Here is a 13,443-nt window from a genome sequence, read left to right on the forward strand (position 1 = left end):
AATAATTTTAATTTTAATTTTTTGTTTAATGTTTATAATTTTTTTTACAATATTAGTAAATATTATTATATTTTAATTTTAATATTATTTACACTGTACATTTAAATATAGGTATACACTGGTTCATAAATATTTAAAGAACTAAATAAAATTTGAGGCAGTTTTGGAGGACGAGTGATTACATGTCTCGGAAGTATGTGATACGCTCTGAAAATATCAGAGTCATTAATTTAAAAGTATTTAATCTTAGCCGTTCATTTTTAATGATCAATATTAATTGCTTTTTATATAGTACTGTCACGTGCATGTGATATCCCTGGAATATGTTAGAATTTCCTATTTCGAAGAGACAAAATAATGGCTTCATTAGTGATATATATTATAATGGGTCACGTGGTAAATTTGTGGCTGTTGTTGATGGTAACTTGTGTGGTAATTCAAACCTTTCCAACAGCGCTTGCTTAGATATCATCCAATGGATATGAGATATATATCATCATAAAGAAATACAAATGGGCTGGACCCCACAGAAACTCCATCATTAAACTCGCTGAAGGACTTTCAAGTTTCAACCTACCTTTCTATATCGTTTCCACTTATATCTGAAATCAAATCAATTCAACCTACCTATCAACTAGAGAGCTAGTATTGATTTTCACAGCTGCCATGAAGCAGGAACACACCACTTCGAGCAGAAATACACAGATCTAGAGCACTTCATATGTCAAAAATAGCATTATTGAGAGCAAAGCAGAGACCTGCTCTTAGGACTTTGAAGATCAGTGATTTCTGGGTTTTGCTTTGAGTTCTACATCCTTCAAAGGTGCCAGGTTCCTTCAAAAGCATTCCAGTTCAAGGTACGTAGATGACCAAAAAGAAAACTCTTTACTTATTTGAATATGGTTCTATGATTTTAAGTAATATTAATTGGTTGGCTCGTTATTTTGCTGAACACCTTTCATAATTCTTTTTAAGAATTCCCTAAACAAAGCTTTTTCATAATGATTAGTGTTAAATTTATTGTAATATTTTCCATAAACCGTCTTTAAGATATGGGTTAATCACGGATCAAAGAAACGAAAAATCCAAGTGTGGTTATTTTGTTTGGATACTTAGAAGATGTTGTGGATTTTGGTCCTGTTTTGTTTTCCTTCAGGTTGCTTAATTAAGATAGTGAATTGTTTTGTTTTCCTTCAGGTTGCTTAATTAAGATAGTGAATCAATAAAATGGAGAGACGGGGGAATAATAACTTATTTGAACATAAAACTGAACAAGAAGATTTGGCACTGTTGATAGAAAGCGCAGAGCTTCCGGAAGAGTCTAGTGTCAAAGAGCATTGTATCTATAGAGTACCTCAAAAAATTCGTCAAATAAAGGAAGCAGCATATTCACCTCGTGTCGTTTCAATTGGTCCCTTTCACCATGGACAAGAGAGATTGAAATTAATGGAACCACTTAAATTGGGCTACCTTAAGAGTTTTCTCAACGGGACTGGGCTAACATTGCAGCATTGTATTAGCGAACTCAAAGAGTGGGAACCAGGAATTCGGAACTGTTATGCTGAGAGCATTCCACTTGAAAGTGATGTTTTTCTGAAGATGATTCTAATTGATGCTGGCTTCATAATTGAGCTTTTCCTTAGATATTATGACGTGAACAATTGGGTAGAAAGAGACCCTTTGTTCTTAAAACCGTGGCTCGCAGAGGATGTTGCCCACGACTTGATCTTGCTTGAGAATCAGCTTCCATTCTTTGTTCTTGAAGGACTTTACAACCTTGCCACTAAAAATGATCCTGATTTTCCCTCATTTCTTCAGATTACTTTCAAGTACTTTGAGGATCTCAACCAGCAAGCAATACAACATGATGGTGTAATTGTGAGGCATTTCACTGATCTACTAAGGATATTTTACTTATCACCAAACCAAATATTTCAAAAAAGATCAAAAGTGGGCAGCATATTGGAGCATCTATATTGTGCAAGTGAGCTACTTGAGTCAGGAGTGGAGTTCAGGGTGAATAAAATAAACAAATGCTTACTTGAGTTACAATATGTTAAAGGTGTCTTAACAATGCCACGCCTTGATGTATCTGATAGGACTGAGATTCATTTGAGAAATATAGTTGCATTTGAGCAAGGTCATTATCCTTCCGAGACCTATATTACCGATTACTTAAAAGTGTTGGATTTCCTTGTCAATACCGATAAAGATGTGAATGTACTAGTTCATAAGGGAATTATCACTACCTTATTGGGTGACAACAGTGAAGTGGCTACTATGATTAATCGTCTTTGCTCAAATCTTATTCAAGCAAATATGAATTCTAAATACCTCTCCATCTGTAAAGAGTTGAATGATTTCTACGAGAAACCTGTTCATAAATGGAAGGCAGGCATGATACATGATTACTTCGACACTCCTGTGAAAACAGCAACTTCCATTGCTGCTATTGTATTACTTATACTTACCCTTGTTCAAACCATTTGTTCTGTCCTCTCATTACTGTAGGCTTAGATAGCTTCTACTTTCAACTTTGAATTGATGTTGAATGTTGGTGTGCTCGTCAAAGAGTTCAAGTACTGTTGTGCATTTTTATTAAGAAAAAAACTATTAATTAATTACACTGATTTAAGGGCACTGGTTAAGTCCCAACATTTCAATGTTAGGCTTTAACCTTTCTTTCTCTTTTCCTCAATATAGCTTGGATGGCTGATTGTGGAGGGTCAATGGTGAGATGATCTTATGCGTTGGGTCAAGAATGGCCAAGGCTTTTTAAAGTATATATATATACTCGTAGTTAGGGCTTTTTTGAAAAATGTTTATCTTTTTTCTTTTTAATTTTTCTGCATTGAATAAGTGTTTTCTTTAGAATGAAAAATTCTTTTTTTTCTTTTTTCATATGTTATGAATAACTGACGATTACAATAAAATTTTTATAATTGACTTAGTTTAAGGTTATTTGAAAAAATAAATGAAATGATGACATTAATTTCACAAAATAAATTATGATTGCAATATGATAGTACTAGTCCAAAAGTATTTTTAATTGAAAAATCAAATTACATACTATCGACTGTGATATTGACCAACTTTCTGATGGCTTGATGCCTTGCATGATTGATGAATTATATCTATATATATTGAGAGGAGAATATGGTCACTTTTATTCTTACTATAAATTATAATAATTATAGGAGCATTAATAGCTCGTTAATTATATAACATTGTAGGATTCCTTTTATTAATTAAGTTTAAGAAACTTGTGGATAGAGCAAACCATGTGGCTATTTTCTTGTACGTAGAACGGTCGGTCATGTGTAGCAACTCCCAACAATTTCAAGAGATGTCATGTTTATGAGGTTTAATTATATATGTTGTCTTCACCTATACACTATGTCATATTGTTGGATATGAAGCATCAAACGACATCGTTGCTCTTAGCTGGTTAGAGGGCCACGTGTTGTAATTGCAGCTTGCCATTTGGTAGCTATTGGATGGCAACACGTGGTAACCATTAGCAGCCCCTGATGGCGCCCGATTGTTCTCTCTCTTGCTCGATCTTATTCTCTGCTCGCCTGCTATTTTTGTTGGAATAATCAATCGTGCTTGCACGATTGAATCTCAGCCGTCCTTCAGTGCTTTATGAGGCTCAATCCCAGCCATTCTTCATAGCTTTTAATCTCGCCTCGGGATGTGTTCAGATGAGACGAAAAATTGAAAAAGGTGAGAAGAAGAAAAGCAAGAAGAAAAGATAGATCCGAGCGTTTTTGGGTTGAAGGCTCTCGTCTTCGGGCTAGGGTTCTCTGGTTTGCTCTCTATTTTCTTTTCTTCTGTAAATGCTTTGTATAGTGTATGTTCTATGGTTCGATTAGGTTGCTTTTAATCTGTATTAAGTGATTATAGGGCAAGTTTTGTTTCTCGAACCATCGTATGTACAGAATGATCAAGAGATTTTATATGTGGGTGTAATATCTGATTCTATTCATAGTTCAATGAGCTTTTTTCATCAAAACTCAACGTGGATATAGCCTCGTTTTGAGGTGAACCACGGTAAATCTCTTGTGTCTCGTTTTTCGTTTTCGTTTCTGTTTTGTGTATGTTTATATGTGCTTCCAGTTTTGTTCTGTTTGTGGTTGAAATATTGAGAAAAACCCTAAGGTTTTGTTGTTAGCTCCCAACACATATATATTAATACAATTAATAAAAGGTAATTGCTACGTTATTCACCTCCAGAAAACGGAAGTACGTAGCAATACTCACTCCAAAAAAAGGTGGGTCTCACAAAGTATGTGCCAGAACACGAAGTAACTAACAAAAATGGAATATAATTAAGAAACTGTGCATAACAAAAAATAAACTTATAAAAAATGGCCAGATTTTTTTTTTTGGCATTTGGTAAGAAATTGTGTATTTTGGCATATACCATCTGACTCAATTTTTCTAGAGCTTCACGATGGTACTAAAATCAAACTGTAACTCCAACTAGTTCTCACATTTTAGGGGAGAGAGTAGCGTTACTACCGGTGGCAGCATAGCAATCACCTTAATAAAATTTGGATCAAATTAATTTTTTTTTTTCTGTATATACCTCGAATATTATAACATAATGTTGATGAAAAACACTTAAAATTAAGCAGGAAGTTGAGAGTGGAAACCTAACACAAAATAAATACTGGGAAGCAACGGTAGGACAGAGAACCCACTCTTCCAGACCTGTATACAAGTAGCTGGTGTCCACCATGACTGCTAAGTATATATTGATAAGAAACATGGCCCAGTTATCTTTTCTTATCCAAACACTTACATTAATTGCAACCTGTATATCTCCCTTCTTTAATATCCATCATGCCAATCTTTTATTATCCAACTACCTATACAGTATACCCATTATGCTTTCTTAAATTTTTTGACCTAAAGTACTCATGAGCCATGACCGTTACAGAATTACAGCCTTGCCCTTTAGGCATTGAAGTATATCCATTGACAATATATAGGCTAAGTGTAAGTAAGAAAATCTAAATCATCATATAAGAAAAAAATAAATCAATCCAGTGTCAATCCAATTAAAATTTACATGGGTATATTAATTAAAAAATATCAATCACACACCTCCCTAATCAACCTTCATAAATAAAAAGACATAAGACATGTTGTTCCACTAACTTTTGTTTTCCAATCACCCACATCCACATGCCGTCTAAGTACTGGTCTAGTTTTGCTTCCAATTCCATCAAGAAAAGAATACTTTTGCATAATTAGCTTTTTCTATTGTTTCCATATATAGGGTTATGAATATCTGGCAATATGTAATTTTCAGGCACCCAAGAAATACCCTTATTGATAAAAGAGTTGTGATTTGTCAGTGATATGATCCTAGAGTACGTATTTTCTTCTTCTTTTTTTTTTTTTTCATTTGTACAGGATTATTAATTTCTGTTTTTGGTGAAGAGTTATAAACGATATTCTACTCCAAATGAGTGTGGCTACAAGGAGCCGAACTCAAGACATTGTCACGAGAGAGCCTTCGGGTGCTAGCCAACTTCTACTAGACCAGCATCACATTGGTAGAGTATCTTTTCTTTATTTATAGTATATATATACAGTTCACACAGAAATTCAACTTAAAATTACTGTAAGATAATGACTGCTGACTTGTCTATATTTGAAATATTAAAAGTCCTTGCTTTATTTTAAATGCCCCGCTCTATCCCCAGAGAAAACGTCAATCTATTTCTGTTTGACAACTTATTAAAAAAGAGACAAAAGAAGTAAAAATTGGTAGCACGTTAAAGGCACGTTGGCTTCATCAAAATGCTAAGTCATTTATTTCATTTAAATCTCCTTCAGCAGAATGGCCATAAATAGGGCACAAACTGATTTGAGTCCAAACATTATTAAAGTTTTGGATCAATCTTGCTTTGCTTCAGCCCACAAGAAAATTGAATTAGGTAGACTTAAATTTGCAATTGTTTGACCCCGGCCCACCCCCAGCCCCCCTCTAGAAACCCTTCTCTTCCCCACTTCTTCTTCCTCTCTCGACCTCACTCTCGCTCTCTCTCACCCTCGCCGCCTCTCGCTCTCTGCCTCCTCTCTCTTCCTCGTCCGGCGTCCGCTCGCGCTGGCCCTCGCTCTCTGCATCTCTCTTGCTCGCGCTCGCCCTCGGCCCCTCGCTCTCTTCATCTCTCTTGCTCGCGCTCGCCCTCGGCCCCTCTTGCTCTCGCCTCTCGCTTGCCCTCGCTCGCCCTCGCCCTCGCCCTTTTCTCTTGCTCTCGCTCTCGCCGGCCCTAGCTGCTGCGACGCTGCCTCTCGGGTCTCGGCGTCTCGCCCTCTGCTCTGCCTCTCGGCCTCGCCCTTGCTCGCTGCCTTGCTTCATTCGATTGAGAGCTAGGTAATTTTTTTTGCCTCTGCCTCTGCTTAACAGGTAAAATAAATTGTTTCAATTTGTTTGTGGGTTTCAACTTTGTTGTTGATTGATTCGTTGAAGCTGTTGTCTTTTTTGAGCAAGTTATAAGTGATTTTTTTGCTAATTTTATGTCTGCTTAGAGTTGGTTGTTTGATTGCTGCATTCGGTTAGGATTAGGAATACAATTGTCAATTGTTAATTTGTTATATTGGCCTTGCATTTGCCTCAAATCTTGAGTTAAATATTTTAATTGTTCGATTATTGAATTATGTTATTTTTTGTTTGTGTATCTTAGAGTTAAATATTTGAATTATGTTATTTCTGCGAAGAAAGGAAAAACATTGTTATCTTTTTTTAAAAAAAAAGATCATCATACTAGTGAAAGTACTTCAACTAATAATGTGCAAAATCAATCTAGTGAATTTACACCAATTCCTTCAAGTTTATCTCCTGAAATTGAAGTTTCTCTATCTTCAAATCCTGAATGTCAATTGTCTTCTTGTATTGAAAGTACCTCATCGAGCTCAAGTATAATGAAAATTTGTTGTATTGACTTTTTAGTTATATAAGAATTTTATTGCATTAACTTTTTAAAATTTCAGCCCCCCAACCTAAATGGATTGCCCCTGCTTTGCTTGAACATCTAGATGGCTAACGGTGAATCATCGGTGAGTTCAAGTTCTGGAGAGCAGTTTCGGTTAGTTGATCTGAAACATCCCAGATTGAACGACGAGGAAATCAAAATCCAAGTGAAGCAAACCCATGCAAAACATTACGCACTGGTGCTACGTCAACCACTTCTTGTCTCCATTTCCCATATCCTGGAGCCTGCCACCAATTTTGTTGATTCAATATTGCTGGTAAGAAATTACAATCTGTTGCTAATAGTTTTTCTTGGTAAACAATGTTTTAAGCATTGTTGTAAATTATCGTTAAAGTCTATGGATGATTTTAATTATTAAAGGAGAAGTATTAATATTAATTCCATTATAGTTACAAAATATTATAAATATCTTTTTAAATGGGTAAATTAGATCTAGTCCTCACAAATACTTTCAATCGATGAGTAGCAGTTCATTTTGGTCAGTTCGTACAGCTGCTATTTTGCCACTCAATAAAATGAAATCGATTCATACACAGCCACCTCAATGAGGTCTCGGGCTTCAATTTCTTTCTTTTTTTTTGGCAAAAGCTTACACAATCAAATAACTTGTAGTTTGTAAAAATTTCTCTCTCAAATAACTTTTTATTTTTCACTCATACACATTTTTTTCACTTTCAATGAACTTTTCTGAGTTAGAAAATTCTGACTTTCAAATGCATTTATGCAGGACAACAGAATATCCGAAAATGGGACTAAGTTAGAGACCAATAAACTTTTAGAGCTTAACTCAACATTTTCAGAGTTGGATGCATTGGTAGGTGGTCGATGTTTCAGCACTTGCACTCTTCTGGTGCGTACTCCAAACAAAGTTTTTTCTTTTTATTTTTCCGGCAATATTCCATATACCCTTGCATTCATTGCTTTATGTATCATAGTTATGCTTCTACAAACTTTACACACTCAGTACGACGACTTTATTTAATTGAATCTACCTGAAATTTAAATAGTAGATGTATCCACTTAAACTATTTTTATGGAAACATATGTGTATGACATTGAAGGTTATTTAAATTCTTTGTTTGATATGACAATTGAAAATGATCTTATATTCTTAGGAATGTAATATGAACATGTTTATTTAAACTTAGTTAACTTCTAAATTTTTTTGATGAGAACAAGGGATATATTATATCTACTTCGGTTATGTTGTTTTATCACATGTTTTAAAAGGTGTGTTGCACTTCATTGATACTTTTGAATGGGTACATGCAGGATAGGGAAGTAGTCGATAGAGATATTGAGTCAGGAGCCTCTATTCTGCAAGAGTTTTCAACCATATCTGAGCTTAAAACATTGGCGGGACATGATTATTTCATGATTCCTACTCTCATGGTCCTTACTAGACCCACTTAATCTTTTTTTAAATGATATAGATTCTTAACACTTCTTACACCTAGTGTGCAAAACATCAATTACTTACTATTTTTGTCAACTATCAGATGGAAAAGATTGCAAACAATGCTGTACAGATGTCTAATGAGATTAATGTTCATATGGCGTCAATGGATTTACTTAAATTCTTATCGAACTTATCATGGGATGCAAAGACAGTAAATACCATGAGCTGTTTTGTTTTCAAATTTCTGGAGTTCTTGGGGTTCTTGCTTCATGGTACTAACCAACCAATAACTGATTTAGCCTCATCAATGGCAACCTTAAAGGAAAACCATATTTCTCTTGTGGGCTCCCCACTTGAGAAATTTCAAGTACCACTTGACCAGCTTAACAATCTCATCAGGCTCACATTAGAAGTGATTGAATACATCTCTAAATTTACACTGTTGGCCGACACAGAGTACAACAAGGAAGACCTCTTATCAATGTGTGCATATTGGGCAATTCTAAGTGTGGTAGTTTGCTACATTCAAATTACTTTGCTCATGCACAATGGGTAAGTTCTTATTTCTTTCAGTTCCGACTTTCAAAAGTCCCATATTTAAGTATTTTTAACATGAAAAAATGTAGGAATGTAATTGAACTGCTTAATCTAGTAGTGCGCTATGTTTTTCCTATTGATCTTTTGATTTCAATATATTATTTGCTAATCTATTTGTCTTCTTTGTTCTCCCATAGCAAAATAATAAAATAATTGAAAATTAGAAACAATCAGGGAGAATATATAGATTACCAAAAACTCCCATATTATTAGAAAAAGACTTAATTAGATTAATATTCCTATTCCTTATATATTATATTGTTCCAAAATTTCTCATAATCACTTGCAACTAACTCGATAAAAATCACACACATCATTCCCTATCCCTCTTTAATTATACTTCTTATTTAATGATAAATGTTATACATATACCTCAATTTTATATCATTCTATGTTACACTAGGCCTTAATTAAATATGGCTATTCATTTTTTTTTAATGGGTCTAATGAAAATTTTAAAGGTGATGTAATGGTGTAGTTATGTGTGGTTGGGTGTGGGTGCTGGTGCCCACATTAACAATTTGCAAACTCATAGTCTATTCATAGAGTGGCTTACCCAAATGCCCCTCTGCCTCGTAGATTTTGTACCCGTGAGAACCCACTTCATCTAAATACTTGGTGGATGTTGATAAAGGTAAATTAATAAACAAATCATGCACATCTTTATAGAAAGCTAAATAAAAGTCTAATAACAAAGCTATATCTTAGTATTGTTTTTCAACCCTATATTTAGATATTATTTCTCATAACTAAGTTTGATCTCGATATGTAAAACAAGGGGCAAGCTATATATACACATACACGCACTTTTATCATAATTGTGCCCATGTAGTCACAAATCTCAATCCTGTAAACAAATTATTATGTTATAGTCTAAATTATCGAAAGCAACATTAGATAATTAAAAGTAATTTAACAATATGTCTAAGATGCCCTGAACATTGTCATAAAATAAAGTATAATTAATTGAGACAAATTAAGATGGCCTAAGCATATATTGATAATATATTTTAGACTTTAGGGTCTTGATTTTGTTATTATAATTGTTGGTTTAGCTGATAAGGGTTGAAGCACTTCTTTTGTAAGGCCTAAGTTTGACTTTCATTGTAAGCTGTCTCTCTTTTATAAGTAACAATCGTAAATTGCTCATTAAGACAGATTTGTGATATTTATTTTCTCTTTGTAATTTTTAACCATCTAAACCACTGGATATTAAATGATTTGTCTTATTTTATTTAAATAAAGTTTGTTTTGCTTTATAGGGAAGTGGCATTAGAGGCGTCCCACTTAATATCCAATCTTAGCCACATTCTGAACGACCTCAAGCATCACTATACAATTTGCAAACCACAAATAGGTACAATGTGTGTACTTGTTTTATAAAATTGATATTTTTTAATATTTTCAACAACCCAATTTTAGTTTAAACTGAATGAACTTAATATTAGACTGAAGATTTATTATTAATTGATTTTTGTAGAGGAGATGGAGGCTCATTTGAAGCACATTGCACTTTTTGAAGATGCTTTTAGCAATAAAAAACAAATATCTGACACACCTACTGAAATGTCAGAGTTAATGAAGAGTTTCATGTATTCTAAAGATGGCATTCATTCATTGATGGTTCAACTAAATCTATGGTTAGTATATGCTAATATTTATATTTTGCGGTTGAATATATATTTCGATCAAAAAAATAAAAATAAAGCACTCTTGTTTAAAAGTTTTAATTTTAGGTGTTTTATTTTTTTAAAAATTGAATTCACACATGAGAAGTATTTCCTTAGTTTAATTGATGTAGACATATCATTGTATGTCATAAATTCCATCTATTACTTGTTGAGCTCCAGCACTTCAATGAACAACCCTCAAACCATGCATATTGTGCTCAAAATCTGATAGCATAAATCCAAATATATATATATATATATATTATGTGAAATTGATAGAAATTGTTCTTGCAAAAGAAAAGAAAAAAAAAAAGACAGCTAAATACTTGGTGCGTACTATATATCCTACACAATCTCATAGTATTTTATTTTGTGTTTTCAAGTCAAAGTTTTAGTAGGATCCATTAAACTTAGTTATATAACTAGGATCTAATAAAAGCACTGATATTGGACTAAGAAAACATTTCATCCAAGTGGGGTAAATTAAATTGACATTCATTTTTTTAAATTGTTACATATAATGCTTATTTGTTTTTGTTTCAATTACATTCATCCTCGTATGGATGATAGATCTGTAGCCATGAACTATTGAAGTGCATAAATATGTTCAAAGTGGCGGTTTTGCAATTATAAACTATTCAGAAAAGAGAAATGACATTGTTGTTTCAGAAAGAAAAGATAAAAAAAAGAGAAGTGACAGTGCATACAATTTATTTGACTTTGAATACTTTAAATTTGGATGGTAGTTTTATATTAGTTTGAGATGCATTGTTTTTTCTTTTCTCTTGTCAAACAGGTTGATTTAGAGGTGCTAAAGGAGAAAGCTGTCATATTCTTTATTTCTAACCTAAATATAGACACTAAGAGGATTTCATATTTTCTAAACATCTACGTGAAAATAAAAGAAGAAAATTACTACAAAATTGTGTGGGTTCCATTTGTGTTGAAATGGACAGAAGATTTGAGACAAAAATTTGAAAAGTTAAAATCAAAGATGCCATGGTATATTGTGTGCTATGATTCACCAATTACAGGTGTTTGGTACATCAAGGGACGACCGTCCTTTTTCCAAGGCATAGAGTCATATGTTATAATTGATCTGCGACATGAAAATCAGTACCAAGATCGACGTCCAAATTGCTCTGGCTATTCTCTCAAGTTTGTGGAAGCTGAGCACTTCCCCTTCAAACGCTTATCCATTGGAGGTAAGTTGGTAACATTATTACACACACTTAGAAGGCACTTAATTCAGGGAACTGTTATTAATTTATTTATTATTTTGCTACATTAGCTACATTACTTACAAGATTAGGATCATTCTTGTTTATTGAAGTTTGTTTGTGGGAAAAAGAAAAACATCACATTATTTTTCACATTTATATTTATTCTTAGTATTAGATAGATAAAACAAAAATTTTTAACATTGGATAGGAGGAAATGTGAATTCTAACTTATAGGATCTTAACCTTTTGAGATTCATTTTAGATTGACAGATATTTATAAATTAATTAAATAATTATATATTCCTCTTTTACTTGCATATAGTAAGAAAATCTCTAGCATAGAAAAAAAAATGCTATTTTAAATTTTAAAAAAAACCTACCAATTAATACTTAATATTGGAACTTGTCCAAAATCTAGGCAAACTAAATAATAAAATTAGTTGTTTAACTTAAAAACTCAATTCATAAAATTTATATTGGTTTGGATCTAAACAATTAGATTGAATAACATTTACCCACCAATGTGGTGTTGGTCTAGTCGGAAGTTGGCTAGCACCCGAAGGCTCTCTCGTGACAATATCCTGAGTTCGAATCCTTGGAGTCACACTCATTGCGAGGGAATTTCAGGTTTACAACTCTTTACCCTGAACAAGGATTAGTCTCACACCTAATGTGGTATGAGGAAACCCTGATAAAAAAAAAAGAAAAAAAGATTTAGTAACATTTACCCAAGTCATAGGACAAATTAAGCCCTTTCCTCTTCTATTAAACTTCAATATTAAGAGCATTAGCTCTATGACCTGACAAATAAGTTGTTTTCTTGTAGGACCTTATTTTTGTTTTCATTCTGCACCGCCAACTCTTCTTCATCTGTATCCAGAACGACATGAAGAGGATGTGAATCAAGCGAAGCCTCCTAATGGGTTCCGTGGTTTGCTTGCCAAGTGTACAAGAGGCAACTTTATGAATCCTAAACATACGAAACTCAATTCAGCAGATGCAACCAGCAAGGCATCTGCAAGTGGTAATGCAAAACAGACATAATCACCCAAATTTAAATAGGTGATGAAGTCTTTAATGAAGATGAGATTGCTGCCTCATTCTTGGACCATTGGGATCGTAATAAAAAAAAGGAGAGAGACTATTATTTAAATAAGTGTTATTTCTATTTTTTTTAATTAAAGGTTATTTTTGTCCTTTTCTTCATTCTAGGGTTGAGATTTGAGACTATTTAAACTACTTTCTTGTATTATTGAGGGTTGGTTGATTGATATTAGAGTTTACATACAATGGAGACAAGCTTGCATTCAGCCAGCTAGAGCCTACATCAATCTTTGTAATTATGATTGCCTTGGATGATTGTTGATATCAGTAAGTTAGTAAGAAATTGCAACATTATATTATGTTCCCCTCCCCCCTCTTTAATAAGACTATAATCTGTTATTTATTGCCTATTTAGGTGGTCTATCTTTTTGTGTTGTATAAATTTAAGAATCTTGTATGTTTTTTGAGATTGTGGATGCTTTCTAGTTTTGAATAAAATA

General features: G+C 33.4%; 1 protein-coding gene across 5 annotated transcripts; it reads left to right on the top strand.

Annotated features, from left to right (window-relative positions):
- The first annotated feature begins 553 nt into the window (after positions 1–553).
- LOC127806725 (UPF0481 protein At3g47200-like) lies at positions 554–13,196 on the top strand. Of its 5 annotated transcripts, none has more exons than XM_052344195.1 (7): positions 554–857; positions 7,009–7,266; positions 7,738–7,860; positions 8,283–8,402; positions 10,269–10,363; positions 10,487–11,881; positions 12,726–13,196. In XM_052344195.1, the coding sequence occupies exons 2-5, from the start codon at positions 7,054–7,056 to the stop codon at positions 10,308–10,310; spliced, it is 498 nt and encodes a 165-aa protein (XP_052200155.1). In that variant the 5' UTR covers positions 554–857; positions 7,009–7,053; the 3' UTR covers positions 10,311–10,363; positions 10,487–11,881; positions 12,726–13,196. The 5 variants fall into 5 exon arrangements, with proteins under 5 accessions (XP_052200155.1, XP_052200154.1, XP_052200156.1 ...); XM_052344194.1 differs by having other exon boundaries at positions 7,054–7,266; XM_052344196.1 differs by lacking the exons at positions 10,269–10,363; positions 10,487–11,881; positions 12,726–13,196 and adding exons at positions 5,321–5,381; positions 5,452–5,567 and having other exon boundaries at positions 556–857; positions 7,054–7,266; positions 8,283–10,256.
- Positions 13,197–13,443: the final 247 nt, after the last annotated feature.

This window comes from Diospyros lotus, chromosome 7, assembly GCF_014633365.1.
Source record: "Diospyros lotus cultivar Yz01 chromosome 7, ASM1463336v1, whole genome shotgun sequence".
Lineage (NCBI taxonomy): Eukaryota > Viridiplantae > Streptophyta > Magnoliopsida > Ericales > Ebenaceae > Diospyros > Diospyros lotus.